Source organism: Hippocampus guttulatus, chromosome 14 (assembly GCF_054856545.1).
Source record: "Hippocampus guttulatus isolate MCC_2025c chromosome 14, RoL_Hgut_1.0, whole genome shotgun sequence".
Lineage (NCBI taxonomy): Eukaryota > Metazoa > Chordata > Actinopteri > Syngnathiformes > Syngnathidae > Hippocampus > Hippocampus guttulatus.
In genome coordinates, this window is record NC_141274.1 from 5,685,167 (window position 1) to 5,711,249 (window position 26,083).

At 43.6% G+C, this 26,083-nt stretch overlaps 1 protein-coding gene across 2 annotated transcripts in view; it reads right to left on the minus strand.

Annotated features, from left to right (window-relative positions):
* The window catches only part of LOC147194631 (receptor-type tyrosine-protein phosphatase N2-like), a 49,486-nt gene that overhangs the window by 19,044 nt on the left and 4,359 nt on the right, over positions 1-26,083 (minus strand). For both annotated transcript variants that reach the window (XM_086129926.1, XM_086129927.1), the window contains 10 exons: positions 25,717-25,831; positions 25,522-25,657; positions 24,774-25,047; positions 24,365-24,649; positions 24,189-24,229; positions 23,029-23,363; positions 22,807-22,893; positions 20,918-20,997; positions 14,928-14,992; positions 1,307-1,519 (listed from right to left, as the gene is read on the minus strand). In XM_086129926.1, the coding sequence (XP_085986052.1) occupies positions 1,307-1,519; positions 14,928-14,992; positions 20,918-20,997; positions 22,807-22,893; positions 23,029-23,363; positions 24,189-24,229; positions 24,365-24,649; positions 24,774-25,047; positions 25,522-25,657; positions 25,717-25,831 (1,631 nt within the window). The remainder of the gene's footprint in view (positions 1-1,306; positions 1,520-14,927; positions 14,993-20,917; positions 20,998-22,806; positions 22,894-23,028; positions 23,364-24,188; positions 24,230-24,364; positions 24,650-24,773; positions 25,048-25,521; positions 25,658-25,716; positions 25,832-26,083) is intronic.

Sequence of the window (26,083 nt, forward strand, 5' to 3'; positions counted from 1 at the left end):
AAAAGAATGCATGAAAGCGAGCAAAGACGGAAGGAACCCAGCAGCAAACCTCTGAGCTGAGCTGAAAATGGAACCCAGAACAGCTTGACTGTGACGCAGACGTGCCAACCACGACCCCACAGGGCTGGCCCTTATTTATAGACTCTTCTTAACATCTATCTCTTCAATGACTTTTTGAGCTTGGCGACAAATGTAAACGTGACATTTTTCAACCCAGACGGCGAATTTTAAACAAACAACATAAACAGGTTTGCTGGTTGCCATGACAACATGTACACATGCTCCAGTGGGACTCTTGACACGCATGTGCGCCCTGATGACCTCCTTTCACCAATCAAGGAAATGCCACCCTGCAGCCCCGCCCCCCTCCGCATGAACACAGTGCCAAGCAATCCCCCTGGCAACCTAAAAAGGGAACGCTCGGCGTGTGCCACCCTAATTAGCACCAGCCGCTGACCCCTCGATGAGGAGAAGGCGTGGCAAAACATGGAACCAGACCACATGTTCGCATTCACAGTCACCCTACACCAGCGGTGTCAAACTCCTTTCACATTGTGGGCCACATACGGACTCGGTAGATGTCAAGTGGGCCGAACCATTAACATGATACCATACTGTTCTATGAATCACCAAAATCTCATCTCTTTCCTTTGTTTTGGTCTCAAGAAGCATTGATTGGTGCTTTCATATCATTTGCTGCATTGGGTCTATCTCAGTGACAGACTGAGACTGCTGTTTTCTTCCCCGATCAAAACAATGTTGTCTTCGACTGTGATCAAAACAGTGTACCCCCTAGCGGATAATCCACGCATTGCATATTTAAAATTTTAATTCTGTGTTTTTAATGCTTTTTTTTTTCACTTTTAAATTATCCCGCGGGCCGGATCGAACCTCCTTGGGGGTCGGTTCCGGCCCACGGGCCGTATGTTTGACACCTCATGCCCTACACAGAGCCACGTGCAGACCTTTGACATGTATGCATTTAAGGAAGAGAGAAAACAAAGAAGGGATGGGAAAAAAAAGAAAGGAAGCATGCAAAGAATGACAATGGAAAGTAGGACCGGGGCAGCACGCAAAAAATCCGCATAAAATTGACGCCCATTGAGGTGCGCTGTGTGGTGCAAAAAAGTTCTCGTATGGATTATTTTTTTCTGCCAAATATCGGTAACTACCTTGAAAAAAATCCATATTGGCTGGATCCTAATTTCCACATCTTGCTCGTCAAGTGCACCTCCAAAAAATATTTACTCATCCGACCATTGCCGCGTACCCCCTAAACTGTGGCGCACCTCCCTGGCGTGTTTACCTGGTAGGTGGCGGTGGCATCTTGTCCGGTGTCCGTTCCCAAGTTGCTGAGTTTCTCCTTGAGTTTGTGGTGCGACCTGTGTCGCAGGCAATAAAGCACGCTCGACGCCAGCAGCACGCCCGCGATGCACAAGATGGACGCCACCGTCAGGGCCAGGAACTTGGTGGACTCGGCCTGGCTGTACTTGCCGGGGATCGCCGAGATCTCGCTGCCCTGCGACGCCACACAAACACACAAAAAAACGTTCACAAACCACTATAGCAAAAAATAAAGAACTAAAAATTAAAATAGAAATGCCCAAAATGCTGCGAACTGCCCTTTTAAAAAACAACAACAACAAAACACACCTCCTTGTGCGCATCTGCTGAAATACCAACGGTTAGTCTAACACGCCTCTGCGCAGATTTAGTCCCTGCGTTACGCCGGATTTGCACCAGTCACCAAAAAAAAGCCCGAAAGGTTAATCTCATCAGAACAGGAAATGAATTTGAAACTCCTGGTTTGGTTCTCAGCTTTTCGTTCATTAATAATGTCAGCGATGATGACACAGTTTAATGACTCGTATTTTTGGGGGGTGGGGTTCAGAACCTGAAGCGTTACGGGAGCAGCCTCGTCCTTTCCGCAAATGTTCTATTCACACCGTCAACGACGCAGGCGCCATGAGGAGGATGTGTCATTTCGAAAGGTCCGGGGGGGGTGGGGGGGGGGGGTGAGTGTGTCTGTATAAGAGGGTTCCATTGAGCCGGTGCAGAATAATAATGGACCCCCATGTGTCATTTTACCTGATGGCAGTGAACAATATGCGACGTAATTACGCGCTGCAATCACAGACAGACAAATTGCAGTCCGCCTGAAGAATAATCATCCCACGGAATAGAAAAAAAAAATCACCCCCAAAAAGATAATAATCATCTTGCACAAAAAAAAAAAAATCCTTTCACAAGAAAAAAAACAAAAAACATCAGCGCATCCTTTCAACTCAGAACATAGATATTCAATAGATAGACAATACACTTCATAATTGTCTAAATATAGCTGCACAAATATCGAATAAATACAGCAGTTTGGACTCATGCGAGCACAAATTCACAAATCCGGATTGAGACAAGATCGATGTGCCAATTCAACACAAGACTGAAACAACAACAAAAAAAATCTTGATAGTGACAGCACAAGAGTTGATCCTAAAGTAACTTCATACAGACTGCAGATACAGAACACATCCATAGATACGTCAAAATCCGGTTATAGATTAGACGGCTGCAACACGGAGGAAGTTAACGGTTCTTAGCGTCATTTCGCTTCATTCACTTCCGCTTTCATCGTAGGCTAAGGCGCAAATATAGACACGCGACACATAAACACTTGTACAGATCCAGATAAGGGCCCGTTCTTCAGTTCAACATGGGAAAGTGCAAAAATACAAACACAGAACAAACTGATCGAAGCGAGAGGGTGAAAATCCAGATCTAGAACCAACAGAACCACATCCAGGATCGAAAGTCGTCAACTTGAACGCAGCATTTTCTTGCCACGTTCAATACTAACAATCAAGGGTTGTACATGGAGGCTGATCAATAAAATATTGATTGGTGAGCACTTGCTATCTCACCGTATGACTCATTGCCACGTCGTTGGATGTGCTGCCCACACCCCCCAAAAATCAACACACCCCCTCAACCAGAACCCTCCATTTCCTGCCTCAATAGGGAGCTTTTTTTTTTCTGGTGTAAATCCTCACGGAGAGATAGAAGGAGGCTTGGCCTGTGGCGTAAAATGAAGTTTTTTTTAGGGGCGGGGGGCTTGATGGTGGCGGTCACAGAGATTAGTTGGGGGGCGGCGCGGGCATGCCGTTGTGCTTAAGTTAATGAAAACGGCTGCCTAGCGAGTCCCCTGCTAGCCGACTGTCAAACCCCGGGGGTTTAGCCTCCATGCAGATTGTTCTGGAATTCCACGGGGGTCTCAAGGAGAAGCCGCCACTAAATGACCCCCATCCCAAACAATGATATTCAGCCAATTCATTGCTACTGTATTCAACACCTGATAAAGCGCCAGTAGAATGACCCAACGGGGGGACGACAGTTGCGCAACACATGGACGTGTGTGTGTGTGTGTGTGTGTGTGTGCGTGCGTGTGTGCTCGCGTTGGTGCTGAGGGAGGGGGGGTGACAGTGAAGTTGGAGGGTCCCGTTCCAGCTGCATGATCAGAGGACTGGATTCCCATTCAAATGTAATTTTTTTCTGAACTTTTAAGGCCAGGATGGATGGATGGGAGGAAGGAAGGAAGGAAGGAAGGAAGGAAGGAAGGAAGGAAGGAAATGAGACTTGGAAATAAGGATTTGTGAAACCAGGGACGCTATGAATGCAGAAAGGAAGAAAAGGAAAATGAGAGGAAGGAAGCGTGGAAGAAAAAAAAAGAGCAAGAAAAGAAAGAATGGAGGAGACGGGAAGGGAAGAACAACAGACTAAAGGAATGAAGGAAACAAGCTGGCCTGAAAGGAAAGTAGGGAGAAAGGATGGACAAGAACAACAAAAACCGTACATGGCCCTCACTCTTTATCAGACCTGGCCGCCATGTTTGACAATTGATTCAAACCCACGCCCTTCGGCAGCTCGATCAAGTTTGGTTGCGCCCGTGCAGAGAAGGAGGAGCTCTAAGGGGTTGGGGGGTGCAAAGGGTTCATGTGTGGGAAGGGGGGGGGGGGGGGGGGTCGGGGGTGTCTATTAACTGGAGTAACGAGTGCCTGCGTTGCAGCTGCTGCACTGGCTGTCAATCAAACATGCCTGTCAATCATTCTGCGCAGACGCCGTCAAGGAAATAATGCGTAAATAAATCCAGCCATCACGTAGCACCAAAAAAAAAAAAACGTTGAAATAATCGTTGATGTTAGGATTGGACAATATCGGCAACTCGCGATGGGATAGACAGACGTCAAAGAAAAAAAAAATGAAACAGTTTCATGATGAAACGAGGAGTGAGGGGAGGGAGGTGTGGGGGGGCGGATGAAAAGTGGTGGGAGAAAAAAAATGGGGGGGGGGGGGCAGAGTGATCCTTCATTGTCCATCTGCTCACACACGCAAACTTCTGAACTTCAATCACATTTCAGCATCCATTTCGCAATCTTCCTCCATTTCTATGATGTTTCATTCTCAAACATTTCTCTGATCTTGCTGAAATCTCAAAATCTCTTTTCTCATCATATTCCAGGATCAAACACAAATGTCATTCCTGTCTCAGCATCACGCTTCAGCATTCAACAATCATGTTGCAGCCTCATATGCAAATTTCCCTCAGGTTTTTCCCCATGTCAAACGTCTCTGGCCATGCAATGTAATTTTGAGCATGTTTCACCAACCAAATCAAATTTGTGGCATGTTCCGGCATCAAATGATGCCAATTGTCGCTCCGGTTTCAACATGAAAGATATTTCGAGCATATTTCAGCGACAAACTTTTCTTGATTCAGCGGCAAACTGAATAATCACATTTCATGTTTCAGCATCGACCTCAAATGTCTTCCGCAACTCTGAAATCGGATTTCCGCACGTAGCGCACATTTTCTGATCACGTCAAACTCAAATGACTCTGCTGTTTCAGCACCAGTCATATTTCGATCATGTTTCAGCTTCAAACTAAGTGAAATGTTTCCGCATCAAACGTAGTCGCGGCACCAGGATGTCTCACCATTGAATGACACAATTTAGAGCATGTTTCAGCATCGATGTAAAATCTATCACACGTTTCAGCACGTAACTCAAATTTCTGTCATGGTTCTGCCAGATTTCTGCATCGAGCATGATCATGTGGTCTGATTGCATTTCAGCACCAAACTCAAAATCAACTCTCATGTTTCAACGTCAAACTGATTTCTATCATGGTTCAGTATCAAATACAAAATCATAATTCAGTATCAAAAAATGTATCATATGACAGCCTCAAACCAATTTTTTTTCACTTCTTTCTTTCTTTAAAGCATGAAACAATTTTTTCGCATGTTTCGGTATCAAGTTTTCTCTTGTTGATCATTTTTCAGCATCTATCCAAACTTCCTATCAGCATGAAACACGTTCACATTTCGTCAAATTTAATCACATCTCAGCGGCAAACACAAAATTTTACTCCTGTTTCAGTATCGAGTTCATCATCACGATGCTATAAATTGCTATCAGGTTTCAGCATCCATTCAAAACGTCTCATGCATCAAATTAAGAAACGCGTTTGGTTACAAGATGAAACACGTTGCCAGCATGTTTCAGCAATCGGGCCAGTATAACAAGGACATTTTGTATGTGTGTGTGTGTGTGTGTGCGCGCGCGCTTGCGGCAGATGGGATTTGCTGGGCTTTGGCTTATTCAAGTCGGGTGAAAAAGTCAAAGGGCGAATTGCGGCAGGCGGCCATTGTTATCGATGGTGATCAATTCCGCGCACGCACGCACGCGTGCACTGAGAAAAAGCTCGACAGGTTTGATTCGCTTCACCGCCACGGTCAGCTGAATATTAATGCTCAGAGCAATAAACATGAGCAACATTGATCATTTTCATGACGTTTCGACACTGTTTTGACACCAAGCATATTTTTTCCAATTTACATGACGATTAATTTCCATCGTGATTCAGTACCGAACAACCATAAACAAATTGTAGCCTGTTTCGGAGCCAATTTTTTTTTCATGCCATTTCTACCATGTTTCAGCATCACTTATCGAATAGATTACGTTTTGAGAGTAATGCAATTTTTTTTTCCTGTTAAATGAGAATTTCCATCATGATTCAGCAGCGAAATGCTTTCAACGGGTTTTAGCCTGGTCCTGCATCCAAAATATTTTTCCAATGAATTTTCTACTATGTTTCAGCATCGAACACTTAACATAAGCTATATTACCGCATCAACCACATTTTCCCCAGTTTATTCACGTTAATCATCATGGTTCAGCAGCAAACGATCAACGTATTTGTGCCCGTTTCTGCAAACATATTCCAACATTTTTTTTAAAACAACCGTCTAACCACATTTCGGCATCAAAAATTTAACATGTTTCAGCATCAAACACATTTTTAAACAAATGTAAGGTCTATTCATTTCTATCATCGAGTTTCAGCAGCACACTACACTAAATATGAGTCAGGCTTTGCCGGCAAATTACTTCAAGTTTTACCTCGTTTCATTCGGCAAACCAAACTTTGGTTGTCTCAAACAGCGAATGTCTTCCGTGTCAGGCGCAAAATCCAATCGATTCCGTCCTTGTTCCTGCACTACATTTAACCTCGATTATTTTCAGCCTCAATAAACAACATCAAAGCGTGTAATTTGAGCATGTTTAAAATTGGTTTCTATCATCATCATCATCATCATCATCGCCAAACACAATCGAATCAAAGCTTATCCTGTTTCAGCATCAAACTCAAATTTCCAAATTAACAGCTTTCAGCATCATTCAACTTCGACCACCATTTGATGGTCAACGGCATAAACTTTCATACCGAGCGGCAGTATCAAATATAATTACATTCCTATTGTGTTTCGAGAGAATACAATTGCATTTCTTTTATTTCAGCATCATGTTTCAGAAAACACATTTTTATCAAATTTGAAATTCAAGCATGTTTCAGCATGCACGGCAATCCAATTTCTAGCACATTTCAGCATCAAGCACATTTGTAAAAAGCCTGAGCAAAAAAATAATAATAATAAATCTCACCGATTTCACTCATGTTTCACCATTAGCCGAGTTGAAACTTCTACTCCTCACTTTTCGATCATGTTTCAGCATCAGAAAATGCAATCTCCATCAGCCTCGGTCCCACACCAAACACAACTCTCTAGTCTAAACCGTCGTTGAATCCCCAAATTTCTATCATGTTTTTATCATGTTTCAGCTTCAAGTCATCAAAATGATAACATGTTTTAGACTACAAAAATGCTCTCAAGTTTCAGCATCCATCAAACTTGTACCACTAGCATTTCTCCCACGTTTCATCATTTAAAAAAAAAAAAAAAAAATCTCTCTCAAGCCTCATGACCAATTTCCATCATGTTTCATTTTTACACCTAATTAAATATTGAACGTTTCAGCGCCAAGTACGATCAATTTGATATCAGGTTAAACCTACAAAAAAATATATATTTTTTTTAAGCCAACATGAGACTTCCCCTTTCGACGCCATAAAACTTTATTGACGTTAGGGATGAAAACAAGACAAATAAAACGGCGCAAATGCCGCAACGAACTTTGAGGAATGCATGCTGGAATCTGATCAATCGTTACCAGAATGCTGCCGTATTTCCCATGGCGACGGAGAGAGGAAGCCGCCTGCCTCTCACCTCCTCCTCGTCGTCGTCCTCCTCCTGCTCCTCATCCTCCTCCTCCGATTCCCGGCGAGTACGTAAGGGTGGGCGGGGGAAAAAAAAAAAGCAGTTTCTTTTTACGGCTGTCGGCATCAAGGATGAGGAGCGGCCCACCGATGAAGAGTCCACGCCAGCGCCTTTCTTCACTACAAAGTGGACAAGGGCCAAGGGGGGTGGGGGTCCTCGGTCCTCCTTTTATTGGTTGCCCCCCCCACACCCCTGCCGAGTCTTTTCCCGCCCTCCAATCCCTGCCTGTCTCCCGCACATGTCAACGTTGCCCCCCTCCCACACTGCCACCCCAACCCTCGTCGCCATGGTGACGGCTCCACATGTTGCCGACAGGAGGAGGAGGAGGAGGAAGAGTGGGAATCATTTTGACTGCCATTATCGCGTCGACGTTTGTTTGAGCGGGAAGGTATGAAAGGACGAATACAAACTCCCAAAAGGAACTACAGAGTAGTAACTGCCCATAAAAAATACATATGATTCATTTAATCCATCCATTTATGTATTTTCTAATCCGCTTATCCCCACGAGGGTCGCGGGCCTGCTGGAGCCTATCGCAGCTGTCTTCGGGCAGTGGGCGGTTGGCACCTGAACGGGTGGCCAGCCAATCGCAGGGCACACAGAGACAAACAACCATCCGCGTTCACCCTCACACAAAGGGACAATTTAGAGCGTTCCATTAAACTGCCACACATGTTTTTGGAATGTGGGAGGAAACCGATGCACCCGGAAAAAAACCCCACGCAGGCACGAGGAGAACATGCAAACTCCACACAGGAAGCCCGGAGCCAGAATTGAACCCTGCACCTCTGCACTGGGAGGCGGACGTGCGAACCAGTTGTGCACCATGCTGCCCATAATCAATTCCAATTTCTACTAATTAAATTTCAATGCATGGAAATAGTTTTGTCCAAACTCCAGCTTTTCCTTTTGTATACATGTCCGGACTCCTACCCACTTTGTTTTAAGAGAAATGTTCTCTGTTTTTCACATCCAATAGGTTCCCCAAAATTTGGTGCAAATCTTATTCGTGTTTATTTCCTTGCAGGTGTCCCAATAATTTGTCCTTATTTGGATTTGACTTCGTGGAGGTGTCCCAATACTTTTTTTTTTCTGTGCCGTATTCATGTTTTACTTGCGACAGGTGTTCCATTTCTCTTGACCCAAATGCACATTTTTTTTTCCACTTTTCACTTCTTGGAGGTGTTCCAATACTTTTTCCACATGTGTGCATTGTGGCGCTTCTCAGTCACCGGTGTTGCCTTGACAACCAGGGCACCAGATTTCCCTTCATCAGAGAGACAATCTGAATATTTATTCATGTTTTTCCCTTTTTTTTTTTTTGGTCCCCTTTTGATTAGTTATACTTTTAAATATGACATGCACACTTCTATTCAAGGACACACACACACACATACATCAGTCAACAATGAGAATTAATGAGTTCTTCAACTGGGGGTGAAGACGCAACAAAAGAACTGTGTGTGTGTGTGTGTGTGTGTGTGTGTGTGTGTGTGTGTGCATGCGTTTCAGGACACCATTGGAAGGAGGAACAGGTGGAAGAGAAATAGGCTTTTACTCGTTCGCTATTTGTGAGAAAGTGTTGAGTGCGTGTGTGTGTGTGTGTGTGTGTGTCGGTCCAGTGTGTGCCATACGTCTTACAAAGGAGACCAATGAGTGGTGAAGCTGCCTGATGCAGATGACAAGCTCCTTCAAGTGTGTGTGTGTGTGTGTGTGTGTGTGGAGTTTGGGCGGGGGGGCTCTTCAGTTTATCTTTATATCCCCCCCCCCCCACCTGCCCCCTAAGCCCAAATCAAACCAGAGAACACACCTCCTTTTGCCCCTTTGTGACAGCTGGAGGTGGCAGCCACTCAAGTCACTATTGGCTTAAGCGTGTGCGTGTGCGCGAGATGTGGCTAACTTTCCCCTCGACCCCCACACGGCCCCTCACAGCTCTGAACAGCGAGCGGCGGAGGGCGCTTTGAGCGCCAATCTTTCATTTTCCTTGAAGCACGTTCCCAGTCCCCCGCAATTCTCCCGACACCGCAACGCAACTCTTGTTACCACGCCAGCAAAACTGCAAAACATTGCAACTTAGTCAGATCATAGCACAACACTTACTCTCACACACACACTTCTAACCAGGTGGCTGACCAAAAAAAAAAGAAAAAAGAAATGCCGATTTCTTTAGAGGAGCCCGAGCAATGTGAAATGTGACAAAAAAATGCACTGCTGACTTAGAATAAACAATTTACTGATTTGACTTTGGAACATATTGATATTATGTAGGCTTAATGGTAAAAGAGTAGCTTTTTTCTTTTTTTTTACGAGCTTGCGCATACCCCGTGGCAAACAATGCTGTTTGTAGTTTTTCGCCTGCAAGTACCTTCAAACGTACCGTATTTTCCACACTAAAAGGCGCACTGGATTATGAGGCGCACCTTCAATGAATGGCCTATTTTGGAAATTTCTTTTCATATATTGGACCGCATTATAAGACACAATCTACAATGCATCCACTAGATGGAGCAATGCGCAAGGAAATGCCAACAGAACGCTACACTATACTACACCCTGATTTATGTAGCGATGATCAGATGTCAGTGAAACTTATTTAATAAAGCAGCGACACAGTTCACTTCACCAACAGCAAGTTATAACATTGACCCGTTAACGTTGAATTCTCTTGTCGCTGCTCTATGTCCGTGTTCAACTGCAAAACTGATCGCCTTAAGTTTGAACTCTGCGCTTTAAGCATGTCTCGAGCAAGGAGCCATTTTGGGGTCGAAATATTACCGTAATGACCATACACAAGGCGCATCCGATTTTAAGGCGCGCACTGAGCTTTTAAGAAAATGGAAGGCTTTTAGCTGCGCCTTTTAGTGCCGAAAATACGGTATTTGCCAGTCAAAATATTTTTACTCCACATTGGCAGGTCACTCAAAAAACATGTTTTTTAATTTAAAAAAATATCATATTCATGACGCAAAACGATTCTATTATCCTAATAAATATTTAAATTTGACTAAAAACAATTCTAACTTTCAACTTGAAAAATATCTTGTCTTTAACCCTTTCAGGGACAGCGGTTACTACAGTGGACAGCTTATCATGTTATTATTATTGTTGCATGTACGGGTTAATGTCGTCCAAAATGCAACTCTTTATTTAAAAAAATAAAAATAATGATAATAACCAAAGAGAATTTGTATCTAGAACACTACTTGGGTTATTGAAAAATAAATCTCCAGCTTGCCAAAGGCTTCATTCCACCTTCATGGATGGGACTAAACCAAGTCTTCCATGTGCGGACTAACGAAAGCCCTTCGCCATCGTTACATCCCTCAGTGTGGTTGACGTTTGGGAGCGCTCCTCACAACACATCACTCAGAGGCAAGAATTTTTTTTTTTTCTGGAGACAGCTCATGAATGACACGCCGGCACGGTAAACATCCACCAGCGCTCGGCGGCAGTCGGGGGCCGTGAAAAGATTTCCCCGCTGCCGTGCCTTTTGTGTCATCGTGCTAGCCCGGCCGCCAATCTGCCGCCACTGCCGGGATGCCACTCGGACAAAAGAGGTGCCGCGGCACCAAAAGGGTGCCCCTCGAACCCCTGCCGGGGATATAGTCGCAAAACTTGAGGACGACGACTTTAGATGAAGAGGCAAACAAAAACAGACTGCAGCGGGAGAAGAAAAGTTTTCGCCATTCATGGTTGGTTTTCATTCTTCTGAATTTTGGGGAATTTGATTTATTTGGGCCCAAGTAGCGACAGCTCTGAGGTCCCAATTCTATTTGTCAAAATTATTATTACTATTATTATTAAAAGAGCAGATAATGAAATGGATTCTTCTTTTTGAGATGATTATTTGTTTGATTGGAAAGGTGGTTTCTTTACCCTCGTTGCCGTTCTGCAGAAGAAGCAGACGAAGACGCCAAGCAACATTTAAAAAAAAAAAAAGCGGCAGACTTCCTCTTTGGACGGTAGCAGAATATCAAATACATTACTCGGGTGTTGCATCACGCAAAAATAAATAAACAAAACTTTGGAAGTGAGCACAAGCTGTGAAATCGAAAGCTACACTTGAATTTGTTTGTTCAACAAACCGACAATCAAGTTAAAATGTGTATAAATAGTTGATTTTTATAGCAATAAAAATGCTGATTTCAACTTTTTCAGGGTATAAATGATAATGAATTACAAGAGATGAACCAATCCCTCGGCTTATCATGCTTCAGTTTTTGTGGTCACACAATGAGGCAGATTTTTAAATCGCACATATCTTAAATTTTATCAGTGCGCATTTTTCGCCACATCTTTTTTTGGGGATCTCATTTTTGACACGGAGACTAACGTTAATGCGGATTCATGGAGCATCTGTGAGATTATATTTTGAAAATCAAAAAAGAAAAACAAGAAAAAATGTGATATTGATCAAATTTGTCCTTACTTAAATTAAATCCGTTTTTTTTTTCCTCCATAAATGAAGGAAAATTTGAAGAGGAAAATGTACAAAATAAAAATGAAACAAATCTTAACATGAAGTGAAATAAAATTTTCAAAAGAAAATTAACAAAATATAAAATTTAAAAGAAAATTGACAAAATAAAAAATTTAAAAGTTAAAAAAAAAAAGCATCTTAACGATTTTTAAAAAATTGACATCAGAATGTGAAATCACTTGAAATGTTGATTTTCAAACATTGAGCGTTACGCAATTCAGACATTTCCATTTGGTTTTGTCCGCTGAAGCTACGGGAGCGCAACACCAGGGTGCATCATGGGAGACGCAGTCTGTATGCACGTCTGCCCGCTGGCAGCGAGCCAGCCCGGCAGCGGACGAGGTGCTCCCGCGCCCCCGAAAACCAAATTTCACGCTTGAACTTGGGCCAGGGCGAGCGAGGAGGGCCGACGCTAATGAGCACGCACGTGCCGCCGCCAACAGCTTGCCAACCACATCCCTGACATATTTATGATCATACATTTTAATAAATATTACTTTTTATAATATACCGTTCATGTTGAAAGTACATTTCAAGGATCCCAAGAATGCCGTAAAAATTAAGAGTCAAAAATAAAATAGAATTATTCGATTTAATTGGACAAAGAGAATTAGACTACATTATTTTATAATAACAATATTTATACTATTAATAGCTTGTATTTAAGACACCTTTCGAGGAATGTAAGGGCACTGATTAATAAGAACCACATTGAATTAACGGTCGGGTAATGACGACAGTTCAGCGGCGCCACTTCATAACGTCGTTATTTGTGACTCGGTGAACACCGAATGCTTAGCATCTAAGCTAGCACCTAAGCTAGCACCTGCGAGGCGGTGCCACTTCCTCAATGAATTCAAGTTCATTTTGAAAGTGTGACAACAAACAAATGGCACCCATGAGGCCGCGTGGCCCACTACCTTGATTCATCCCAATGGATTGAAGGGTTTTAAAATACGACTTAAGTCTTTGTACTCATTTTATAAGTGATTAATTGTTAATGAATGACGTTGACATTATTTTGGTGTCGATGCCCTTTGAAAGGTGGCCTGTTGACCTCTAAAACGCGTCGCGAGATAAAGCTCCATCAGTATTCCGATCTTCGCCCGCATCGGGATGAAATGATCGCTTGGCTCAAATCTACAATTGTCTATTATCTTTTTTGCTTCGTCTTTTGGCTCAAAGCGAAGTGAGCGAGCGCGAGCTTTGGAGAAGGATAAAAAAATATATATAGCGTATATAAATATATATAAAATAAATCAAGCAATCTTTTTCCCTGCATTGATGGTCTGATAAAAGCTGCCAAGGTCAGACCACCTGCGGGAGATTGCGGGCTATTTGCAGGCAGGAGAGCGCACAGACCTGACGGGCCACGTTTCAAGGATGCGCAGTCAACACCTTTCAGCATTTAAGCTCAAATCTCTTCTCTTCTTTTCCTTCACAGACTTCAACCCTCTGAGAATTCATTCGGGACCGCAGGACAGGCTCGGATTGGGGGACGATGAACAAACAACACATTCAAAAACGACTTGACAATAATAACAGGATCGGCGTTTTGTTGGTTCTATGCTTGGCGGGCGAATTGGTTCTTGGATTGGCTCACGACTTGATTCTAGACTTGACTTTTCACATGGTTAGTAACGCGGTATGGAACTTTTTTACGAGCTTCTTGACCTAGTACCAATATCCTCCACAAAATATCAGAGGGGTAATGGCCCTATCATCTGGATTTTTGGCCTGTTTTACTACCGCTTCTCCTCTCTCCGGCCCCCCTGTGATCCCTTCTCAAGGTGTCGTCCTTTTTGTCCCCCAAATGGTTTTTGGAGTGTATCCTTGCCTGGCTTGGGGAGTTTAGACCGGAGGGTTTCATCAGTGTTTGTAAATTGTGTCCCGCAAAACCCTTTCAGACCTTTAAACTGCTGTGGAAACAGATCCAAGGACCATGTTCCTAAATTGTATATATACAGTATCAACCATAAAAGGTACTCAAGCAGAACCTTTGGGGGAGAGGGTCGAAATGAAAAAGGCATTGGAACAATAACAGGCACATTTTAGCCGTCTCGGGTTGGATTCCTCATAATTGGCTCATGCTTGCAGGCCGCTATCGATCCCATTGACTGATTCCTACTCGCCACCCTCCTCGTTTCTCCCACTCAATCTCCACCTCTCTGACTGACACGCGGCATCTTCGGTGCGGACTAACCGCTGGATCGATAGGCGAGTGGAGTCTATTCGCTGCAGAGGCCGAGGAGAATAGCGGTAGAATAGCAATGATGACCGAGAGATGCCGACGCTCTTCTTGGTCTTCATTATTACTCATTTGATCATATACTGTAAAATCCAATTAGTTGTCATAACCTAAGACAAAAAGTATGCAAACCGGTTTCACTTAAAACAACAACTAGTTCATTTTAGTCATCTAAGTAATTTGCATTTTTAAGCATGCTAGTCATTGTTGATTAATAAATACTAGTCATGAAGGGTATATTTGGGATAACCTAGTAAAGTTAACTCATGTTTGCATGTCAGGGCAACTGTTGGATTTTACAGTGTAAGAAATGATACTCATAATAAGGGCTTTCTTTTAGACACCCGCAATTGTCATTTTCCCATACTCAGGACTTAAATTCAGCAAGTAAAACACACTTACCTCTTTCAACACCCTTAGCTCTGCCCCGGTGGTCATGGTTAACGAAAGACGTACTCCCCAACGGCCCCACCAAACAGGCTAATTTCTGCAATGTCAACATCTGAGACCAGGGTACTCACATCTGCGATTCCCGCCTCCAGGATGCGGAGCTTGGCTTCCTTCTCCAGCGACGCTTTCTGTTCCACTGCAACGAGGAAGATACAAAAAGACAAGTCATTCAGGTGCTAAGCCATGTGTATTTTTACCATTTGTGGGCGACGCATACGAAATGGGACGGCACCCAACCCAGAGCAAGGAGGGACATGAAATTCCAAGTTCTCAACTCTTCTCGATGGAAGAAGCCCCGCATCAAAAGTTCTTGAGCTGGCTTTTGACTTGTTTTTTTGACTAGGTTGTTGACTGTTTTTGACTTGTTTGTGGACTAGTCCAGTGGTTCTTAACCTGGGTTCGATCGAACCCCAGGGGTTCGGTAGGTCGGTCTCAGGGGTTCGACGGAGCCTCTGCCATGGAGGGTAAGACACACCCAACTCAACATGTTCATTAGTTATGACATGCCCACTTGGCCATCACTGACTGCAGATGATCACATGCCATTGCTTGTCCAATCAATGCTGTGGGAAATTTAGTTTGCTTAGTAGTCAACGTGTGACTGTCATAATATGTCGTACAATTTAAAAAGAAAAAGTATAAAAAATATACTTATCGCTTGAAATTGTATTGACTTTTTTCTGTTTTTAATAAATGTGTTTTTTTAATATCTTGAATTTGTAAAAATATATTTATTTATTTTTCACTGATGAAGGGTTCGGTGAATGTGCATATTAACTGGTTGGGTTCCGTACCTCTAAAAAGGTTAAGAACCACTGGACTAGATTCTTGAAGAGGTTCTTGTGGTAGTTCTTGAAATGGTTCTTGACATGTTTTATACGAGGATTGTGAATTGCTTCTTGACAGTGTTGGACTAGGTTCTTGAGCAGATTCTTGAAATGGTTCTTGACTATGTTCATGATTAGGTTATTGACGAGTTCTTGCCTTGGTGTTGAATTTTTGGCAAAGCAAAGGAAATGAAGTCTAATCAAATTCTTCATTCCCCCCCTCCTTCCCCAACAATGTTACATTTTAAAAAAAATGGAAGTTGGTGTTTAAAAAAAAAAAAAAAAAAGAAGCTAATCTCATTTGTACATGAAGGCCGCTGTTATTTTCCCTCCAAAGCACACAGAGGCGCTTCATTTGTCACACGGGGCGGGCCTGTCCTGAGCTGTGCTTTATGTTAACTCAATGTAAGCCGGGAGCCGAGAGGGGAAAAACACAGCCAGAATCGGCTCATTTTTCACTCTGGACAAAAGGAAAGGGCCTGGGCTGGCAGAATGAAGCGCTGCCAGCACCACTGGCTCATTATTTCCACCATTAAGCACCCGGGCCGCCCCCCGCCAACCACCCCACGGCCTTGCCGCTGCATCTCTGGAGTCGTATAATGAGAAGAAAACAACGGCCATCCCTCAAATGGTGAGGTGGGGATGAGGCAAGCGGGCAAAAGAGGGAGGGGGGGGGGGGGGGAGGGCGGACGTATCGCCGTACTGTCGCCGCGGCGACAGCATAGATGTAATCACATTAGTGGATCACCACAGCTGTAGTCCAAGAGAGTATAAATCACAGAAAGCCCGGCGTCTTCCCAACATCTTGCTGATGTCGACTCCATCAACGAAATACAACTTTTATTGACTAATGCACTACAACAAGACCTGAAAATGACACCGATTTTGTTTCGGATCTGATTCTCACAATGAAGAGTAATCTTTGCTTTGATTTTTGTGAAATAACAGAAAAACAAATATGAAATCAAATCAAATAAAAAAAGACTGCTTAAGGCAATCCCAAAGTATCGGATCAGGACTTGGTAAAAAGCGATTGAGACATCTCTAATTTTTAAAATAATATGAACATGTTGGAATTGTTCATATTTCAACATGAAATATGAACAATTTTCATGTTGTTCATATTCATATATATATGAATATGAACATATTCATATTCATATATATATAAAACCGCAACTGATGTTACGGTTTTATTATTTAGTTTATTACGGTTAACATCATACACCCCCCATTGCTATACTAAACCAGCATTGGATGAAACAAAAAGAACAATATTACTATAATACTACTAAAATATATTTTTACTTCAACACATCTCCAAGTGTCCCAATACTTTTGTCCAATCTGCATTTTCTTCGTGCACATATCTCTGTAGTTTTGGTCAAACGTCCTTCCGTTTTCACTTTTTGTATATGTCTCAATACTTTTTGGGAAAATACTTTTGTCGAAATGTGTTGGCTTCTCATTTATAGTTTGGTCCAAGCGCTGCAGTTGCCCTAAAGGTAAAGTTGCCACATGAGAAACACTTTGCCCCCCCCCCTCTACAAATCACGTCTGCCACCTGAGAACTTGTTTCTTCTTCTTGTTTGCTCCACCGCCAAGCGCAAACACATCAATATCATCATCAGCGCCCGCAGGCTCGCTAAATCCAGGGTAACAGATCCCGCCGCCACATCTCGTCCTGCGGGTATTCTTTAGCAGCAACTGATCAGCGGATCTGATAAAGAAAGGGGGGGGAAAAAAAAGCCGCCTCGATGTCATCTTCAAATTCTAATGCCGTGAACCTGCATCCCCGCCTGGTTGTCGCCTGCAGGAATGCCAGCGGCTCCAATGGCGGGAGTTTAAAGTGCAACTGACGGCAGTCCGGGAATAATGTCAAACAGCTCTGGTGACCACTCCAAGTTTTGCAGGAACACAAAACTTTGTGTGAAAGGTACCGAAAGAGAATGATTTTCCAATTTCCCGGTAGCAATTATAATATGTGTAATCGGGTTGATATAATTCCGATTACACATCATTCTACTGTGCGCCGTCTGCCACCGTGATTTGGCCCCACAGCGCCAACGAGTGGCCCGGCATGTACACTACGACTCCACACATCTTGTCTTCAAAAGCGCACGCATGTATCTTTTCACATTCATATTCCCCAACATCTTCCCTGCTCTTCAATGGCCACCGCTGATAATATCAAAGCAGAAAGATCTCTTTATGATGCAAAAACACACGCAGGAACTCACAGTGGGGGGAGAGAAAGGTGGAGGTGCACTGCACAGGATATTGAAACTGAAGCAGCTGGAGAAACATAACACGTCTTTCGTCAGACGCACATTAAAGTGCAAACAGGAGGGGCGACAAAGACCGAGAGATTATCAATAACACACACACGCAGGCAGGTTATGAGAGACTAATAGGCAATACAAAAAAGCTATTTACACTTCAAGGCGCCAATGCAACACTTAGCTCCATCTTACTGCCACCAAAGTGGTCGCACGCGCGCACACTTGCGTATTTGTGTGGAGGACATTCTAATCGGTATTTTTCCAAGCATCTACGCCTCGACATTCCTGTTGAGAATTGTCATCGCTAACCTCAGGACACACAAGGTTTGGTTCTCATGGTCATGGTGCTATCACCACCACATATACACAAAGATGCACACGGTCGGACATGAAAACACACATTCACATTCATACTCAGTGATACAGTCACACAAAAAACCCGCAAGCGCTCGCACGGAGGCACGTACGCAATTTTTGTCTCGATTTGCCCTGCACATGAGCGACCAGTCCGTCATTCATCTCCATCTGTCCGGCAATTGCCTAGTGACCAGTCCAGGGTGACTGGATGCCCTGATGACTTTATAGAAGGTGTCAATGGTGAAAAACACAAATGACAGGAAGCCAACGTTCCAAAAAGAGGGCGGGGCAGGCAGGGTTTGAGTAATTCTGCTGAAAAGGATGAAGTTGAAAGGTGGGGGCGTGTTTGAACGTGGCAAGCGCTCAACTCAAAATAAAGTACGTGTTGTAGCTATAAGGGAATCACCTTGGCACTTCCTCATTCTTTCTGATGCTTTGCAAAATAAGATGGTGGTTGGTGCGTGGTTCCTGGAGAAGGGGTGTTGGGGGGGGGGGCAGCGAGTGATCGGGTGGGGTGGGGTTCTTTTTTTTTTTTACCGTGATAATCAAAGGCAGGCGCCCCGGAGGGGGGCCAATCAGTCCACCTCACTGCCACATCTCATCAGACGCTGCGCAGCCGGCGAAAACAGAGCACGGGTAGCTCATCAGGACGGCAGCAAATGTCAACATTTGCTTGGTGATGTCACAGGAAGCCACACCTCCAGCGGCTCGTGACTAATTCATTAGCCGCCGCTAATCACGGCCGCGGCTTCATTAGCGGCCAGGATATTAGCAACTTCCACGACTCTTAGTGGAACGAAATGTAAATGATTCAGTCAAGCCACTTCCTGCTGGGATTACGTCGCCGATGGGTTATCAATTATGGGCGAGGCAGGCGGGGGGATTGAAATGAGATTATGAATAATAAATAAAGTCGAGAGGCACCTTGACACCGTACTGTCACCGTGGAGCCAAGAGGCCATCGTTACGGGCTACGTGACAACACACTTTCCAAAAACTTAATTGAGCCAAGGCACATATTTTACATCACCAAAAAAAAAACCCGACAAAGTGACATTTCGAGCGTATGTTGTCGACTGAAATACTGAGTAATTAATTAATATGTTGGAAATTTGTAACTTGAAACTGAAAAGAGCAGAAATTCAACTTTCTTGCATGAAGAAGTTTTTTTCAAGTCGATGCCGATTCTAAAATTTGGTAAAATTAAATTGCCAAAAACATCTAATCGGTTAACTAATTCAAAAAATATTTAACAACAAAAGTTTCTACTCATATAACACCAAAAATGAGAAAAAAATGGCCAAAAAAATCATGACATGAAAAACCCTAATAACAGTCGATTAAATCAGTGGCTTAATCGGACGGGGCATGTTAAAAAGTTAGTTAAAATACTTTTATGATGGGTTTTATTGAATGAAGCTTTTCAAAATCATTCATCCAGTATAGCAGAAAAAAAATGTTGATCATGGTTTTTCAGAGTGGAAGCAAATATTTGCAAATGTCTTTAGATTCGACACAAAAGAGAATCGGTTTGCATTCATGGAGGACTACAGAAATCGGCTAAAAGTTGGCCCGTATCATGAAAAACACCAGTCGACTCACCATTGGCATGTTAGCACACCACGATATATCGATTATTCCTTCTCAAACAGAGCAATCATGAGGTTGGCTGTCTTCGATTGCTACACAAGGTCAGCAAATGACAATTTTGACGCCATTAGCCAAGCATAATATTTTCTCTTCATAGACAAGACGACGAGAAGGCAAAGTGAGCAAGATGAACACATTACTGGGACGGAAATTACATTTGGCATTTTGACTTTGGCTTTATCTGGGCTGAAGGTCAGCTTGGCGGCATCCACGTCCAGGCCAATATAGTAGGACGAAACCAAAAGTTAACTTGCCAACAAAAAATTGTCACGATTGAGGCTGGAGGCAGCCAGCCAACAAAAGCCAACGTTACACTCCGATTGGCTGACGCAGACATCACTTCCCGGGCCTTTATACGTTACATGCATTCTAAAGTCACAGATATGACAATACAGACATGGAGGAGGGCAACCCCAAGTGAACAAAAGTAATACCCTGCAACTCACATGCATATTTTAAATTGGTTGTATTTGCATCACAGCTGCCTTAAGTGCTAATTGTGACACTTGCTGTCCTGACCCCGACCTCCGGCTTCTCCTCGAGGGCCCGCTCTCACGGCCCGCCTCCCTTTTGCCCGCATCCCAATAAAAGGTCAGCGCCTTGCCGCCGGCAACCCCCATAATGGAGGCGGCACGTGACGTGGGCCTCAACGCCGTTTCTTAATGCAACAGCACGTCTGCCATTCTGTGAACTTTAACCCTCGGGGTTCCGTCCAAGGTCACCGTGGAGACCATCGCATTCATTTTGTGCAAACAAAAAAAGTAGTCACTCATGTACATTTCATATATTGTCCTTGTTTGCATTTTTTATGATTTTATGACACACACGCAAGCACACCCGCCGTGCTTATCACAGTGCAGAAAAATATTTTCATCCATTTTGTAATATAAGTGATTTTTTTTTCATTGATTTTCATGTAAGCTTGTGGAAGCAAATGTGACCTACCGGCCACTCGTGCCACGTATGCTGTGCTGACATTTTGCCGGTTGGGGCTCACTTTGAACGTCACGGCAGGGCCCACCACCCTAAAACACACACACACACACAAATTACTTCAACAGTTGCACATTTGGAATCATGTCAGCAATATACCCCCCCGCCCCCCACAAAAAAAAATCGAGTTTGCAAATTGGCGGTGGGATTGTTGTGCCCCTTGTTCATTATCACAATGAATGAAGAGTGTAACAGCCCCACCTAACGGTGAAGTTGGAAATTGTGCCTTCAATCCAAAACCTGCTATCAACAAGTCAAATTTGACTGAACTCATTCCAAACCAGAGATGTTTTAGTTACAGGTTTGAAATTTTTAAAGATTGTTCAAACTCAAACGTTTTGCTGGCAACACAAAGCAAAAATATATGTATATTGTATACTCTATGTTGTCTTTTTCGGTCCTTGTGGTTGAGGAGGTGTTGCGTGCAAAGAAATAGATTTGTGTCAGGCGGCCATTTTGCAGTTTTCCCAGCGGGCGCCAAATGAATCACAAGGTGGCGAAAGCATGCGTGTGGTCGGCTACCCCATCCGAAGAAGCTTTTGTTCTTCTTGCCGCTCAAACGACCCCCCGCCGAGAGACGGATGGCCACGTCCCCTTTCGCCCGCCCGGGTTGCTTTTGTGGCCACTTTATATTAAAACACTAAAAATGTTTTTCTTTGACTGTTTTTTTTAGCATGTGTTTTCTGTTTAGCCTTGTTCTTATTTGTAACACTCCCCCCCCCCACTTAATATTAACACTCTTCTTTTTAACGCCTGCACATATGCGGTAGGTGACACTTCTCCTTTCTGACACTCTTCTTCTCCTTCACACTTTTTTTAATGCGTTTCTCTTTGACACTTGTCCATGACACAATAGATTGGGTAAAGATAGATATTCCCCCTCCGTGGCCTTAAGCCAACATTAAGACTTGATTCTTGGTTGAAACATTTTAATTATGCAGCTAAATAGTCATCAAAACAAACTGGAAGCGGTTCTCCACCGAAACGGCCTTCACAACCACTTCAAATAATCGGCGTTAATGCTAATGAGCTCGTTTCAATCATTTCCACTACGAATGTCAGCTCTGCAAGTAAATCACCTTGCAAACAAGAGCAGATGAAAGCATCAGAATAAGAAGGCGGAAAAAAAAATGGTGACAATTATTTGCGGCGGCCGGCGGCGACTCGGCGCAACCATTCATCACGTGCGTCACGACGTCATCCATCTCAACGCTAAGGCCAACGCCTCGACGGGAAATCGCTCATGTCCACTTGATGGATGGCGACACCTTCTGCATCATAATAAGCGTATACATACAGTACATACTTTTTTTTTTTCGATTCCAAGTATTTGGAGTGACTCCATATCCGCTACATAAAACCCCCTGTATCCTGATAAAGGACAATTGGATTAATCATTTCATTTCATTAATCGTTTCAGGCTATGAGTCAAACTATCCAAATATTTCTGTATTGGGAGTCGCGAGTCGTAGTGTGGGTGTGGAGGTGAGTGGAGTGGATGTTTGGCTCAAGTGTTGCGGGTGTGTGTCGCTGGTGCAGACAGGACGTTGGCCACGCTAGGCTAACGCCTCTGCTCGAAAAAAGCGGAGGAAGATCGATTTGATCAATGTTTTGATTTTTTTCAGGGGGGGGGGGGTCGCATCACATGACATTAAAATTGTTGACCATGAAAATGTTTTATTGAAACGCATCAATGGTTGTGTTTTGCTCTGCAATGCTCAGATGACTTTGATTTACTTTGTCATTGGATGCAAACATTACAGTCAATTTGACATCATATGTGGGCTTTGATTTGTGAATCAGACGAGATGGAAGAGAAGAGAGAAAGCGTTCATACGTACGACAACTCGGCAAAGTCGGTGATTTGGATTCTGGCCATGCGAGCCAGGATCTCCATCATGTGCAGACCTTGGTCCGTCTGAAGACCGCTGAGGAGGCAAAATCGACAAAACACTCATCACTTCATCACATGACATCCTACAGTTTTGAGAGCTTTTTAAGACTGTTGAATTCAATATGGAATGAAATTTCTCCATGAACAGGCAAGGCTTGCGTGAACTCACTCAGTGTCCGTGATGACATATCCAAAGACATCATCTGCCTCCTTCCCTGCGGCCTTGACATCCAGCTGGAGTTCGTCTGACATCTTCTGACGCGTTTCCTGGTATTTGACAGCGGCCGGTGGCGGGGCCACCTCCTTCACCCAGCCCGCCACCTCGGACACCTCCTCCACTGACTGTGTGGTGTCCTTCTTTTGGACCGACAAGCCCACCTCACTGGTGCGGCTACGAACGTTCTCCAGACCCGACTGACGGTGAGGAGGGGAAGATGTGGAAGGGAAAGAGGCTCTTTGGTCCAAGTAGGCCAGAAGTTTGCTGAAAACATTTTCACCACCAGCCTGGAAGCAAAATTATGTCAGAAAACACACTTCAATGTACATACATTCATTTGGCCAGCTAGCATAACAGCAGGGTGCCCTTATTTTACATACGCTATTAGCGATACTTTTAGACAGCTAGCAGCATTGTAGCATGCCTCCATTTTACATTTGTTGCACTGTGTTGATTTTACCTAACAAACAAAACTGTCGTGCATCTATCTGGCACATACAATTAGCTTTAGCCAGCTAGCACAACCACAGTGCGCCTTTAATTTACATAAAGAAATTTAGCCAAATAGCACGTTTGCTATAGATAATAAACACAATACATATACCCTTAGCTTTATTTTGCAGACACTTTTAGTGTTAATTTTAACCAGCTAGCACATTAGCTATAGTGAGTTAGTATATTGCCACTATTTCAGAGGCACAGTTAGTTTTAGCCACCTAGCATGGCCACAGAATACCTCTATTTTACATACACTACGAGTTTATCTTTAGACAGCTTAGACAATCACAAAGTGCAGCAATCTTCCATGTGGCGTTAGTTTGTCAGCTAGCATAACCACAGTGTGCCTTGATTTTACCTACATTTTTAACATTAGTTTTAGGCTACTAGCATGTCTGTATTAAACATTGTAGTGTACCTCTTTTACAAACACTGCTAGGTGAGCCAGCTGGCACAACTGCAGCACTACCTCTATTTTACATGTTCCCTTAGCTGTAGTCAGCTAATACTACCAGGGTTATGTCTCTATAAGTTAAAGGTGCAATGATTCATCGATTAATCGAGTGTTCCAAACGGCAAACCACATTAAGAGAGGGAACTTCAGACAGGCTCACCTCGTTCTTCACTTTGTCGTCATTAGTCGGTGATTGGACTTCTGTTGGTTAAAAAAAAAAAGTTCCTTATTTCTCATGTTATCAGTATCGTAGTGCTCTAGTGCTTCCTATGATGTCATCTTTTCGCATTCACCAGCCATTTGTGATTAACCGCCGTCAAGTTTGATTGGCGGTACCTTGAGGTGGGTCAGGAGAGGTCATCTTCACAGTTGAAGCTTCCGCCACATTCTCCTCATCTCTGCCATTTCCCTTCTTTTCTTCTTCCTTGCCGTCACTCAGCTCATCTCCCAAGTCTCTCGGCCCGGGTCGGACGTGATCCCGGTCTGCGATACGGTCTTTGTCCACCACTTGCAAAGCATCCACGATGAGGTTGGACAGCTGGTCCATGTCATGCGGTGTCAGATTGTCCACGTCCAGGTGTTGCCTGCCGATGTTCTTCAAAACGTTCTGGATGAACTTCTCTGCAATGTGACATTTGGATCAAATGAAGCAAAAACATCGACAGTGGTACCTTGAAATGTTTTATATTCACAACATATAATTGTCTTTATTTTATCATTTGTATGTTTTTCATACAGAACTTACCATCCACTGACGTAAGAGGCTCCTTGGCAGGACCTCCTGGAGTTTTGGGTCTGGATTTGAAGTTCCTGGGGTCAGAGGCTTCCATTCCCTGGCTGTAGATGGGTCTGAGGCGTGCTGAGGCATCAGGATGGGCGGCGAGAAGCACCCTTAGGATGTTAAGGACAACTTGGAACCGATCCGCTGATGGGTTCTCCTTCACTCTGAAGGATGAAGACGCCTTGGTATTCGTCGGGTCAGACTTGGAGCTGTACAGGTCTGACTGGACTTGACCGCTCTGGAAAACACCAAGTTATTTGAGTGTCCTGGTTTACGGAAAGACTATTTTTGTGGGTCTACTCATGATGGTCATGTCTACCAAACGTCATGATGCTAAGTGAAACAGAATTTGCAGGTGGACTTTTAACATATCTGTCATGTCTTATTAGGTTTTTGAGCAAATGAAAGACGTTAAAAAATAACTGTCCAAAAAATGTTCTGGGTTCATATTGTGCCCCCTCCTTTAAAAGAGTGCAGATAGGGCATCTTTTTTTCCCTCATGTTTTCCTTTTATCCATTTGAAAAACTTGGCCGTTAAGTAGCGAACCACTCTGTTGGTCATTTTTATTTTTCATTTTTCGTGGATGACTCGTGACTGTGAAGACCAATTCCTTGCGTGCTTTTACAGCTGATTCTGATCTGATTCTAAAATTATTAAATTGATTTTTTTTCCCTTAAAATTCCACACACCATAAAAATAAAGTGAACAAACCTTCCTCAGGCTTTCACCGCCGCCCGCCTTCGGGAGAATTCCGAGACGCTGGAGGTACATCTGCAGGTTTCTGCTAAGCTCTGCTTTCACCGGCTTCAGCCGCCGATCTATGGGGTCCATTGCCTCGGCCGTCGGCCTGCCAATGAGCTCAGTTTATCTATACGCACCACTTCCTCATCGTCTCGAGTGTCTTACCTGCCGTCCGTGTTGCCGGCGGCGGCGCTCATTGGTAGTCGATGAGGAATCTTCCTGACTTTGGAGAGTTCTTTGGCCAGAACATGCTGGGTGGTGTCGTCCTGCCACGTCAAACCTGCACATGCACAAAATTTCAAAGACGACTGAGCAGTCAAACCAAACGAGCTTCATCCCAATTGGAAAAACTTAGTAGAAAAGCGTTCTCCTCAGCAGTTAAGATGAGCAAAACGTGCTCCTTCTGTTAGCTCTGAATACAATACATCTTTATTTCGTGATTTATTTATTGTCCAGGCTCCTCTCAATGCATGTGTATAAGTTCCACTATTCAAAACCAACAAAAAATAACAAATTAACCACATAGTGGGGG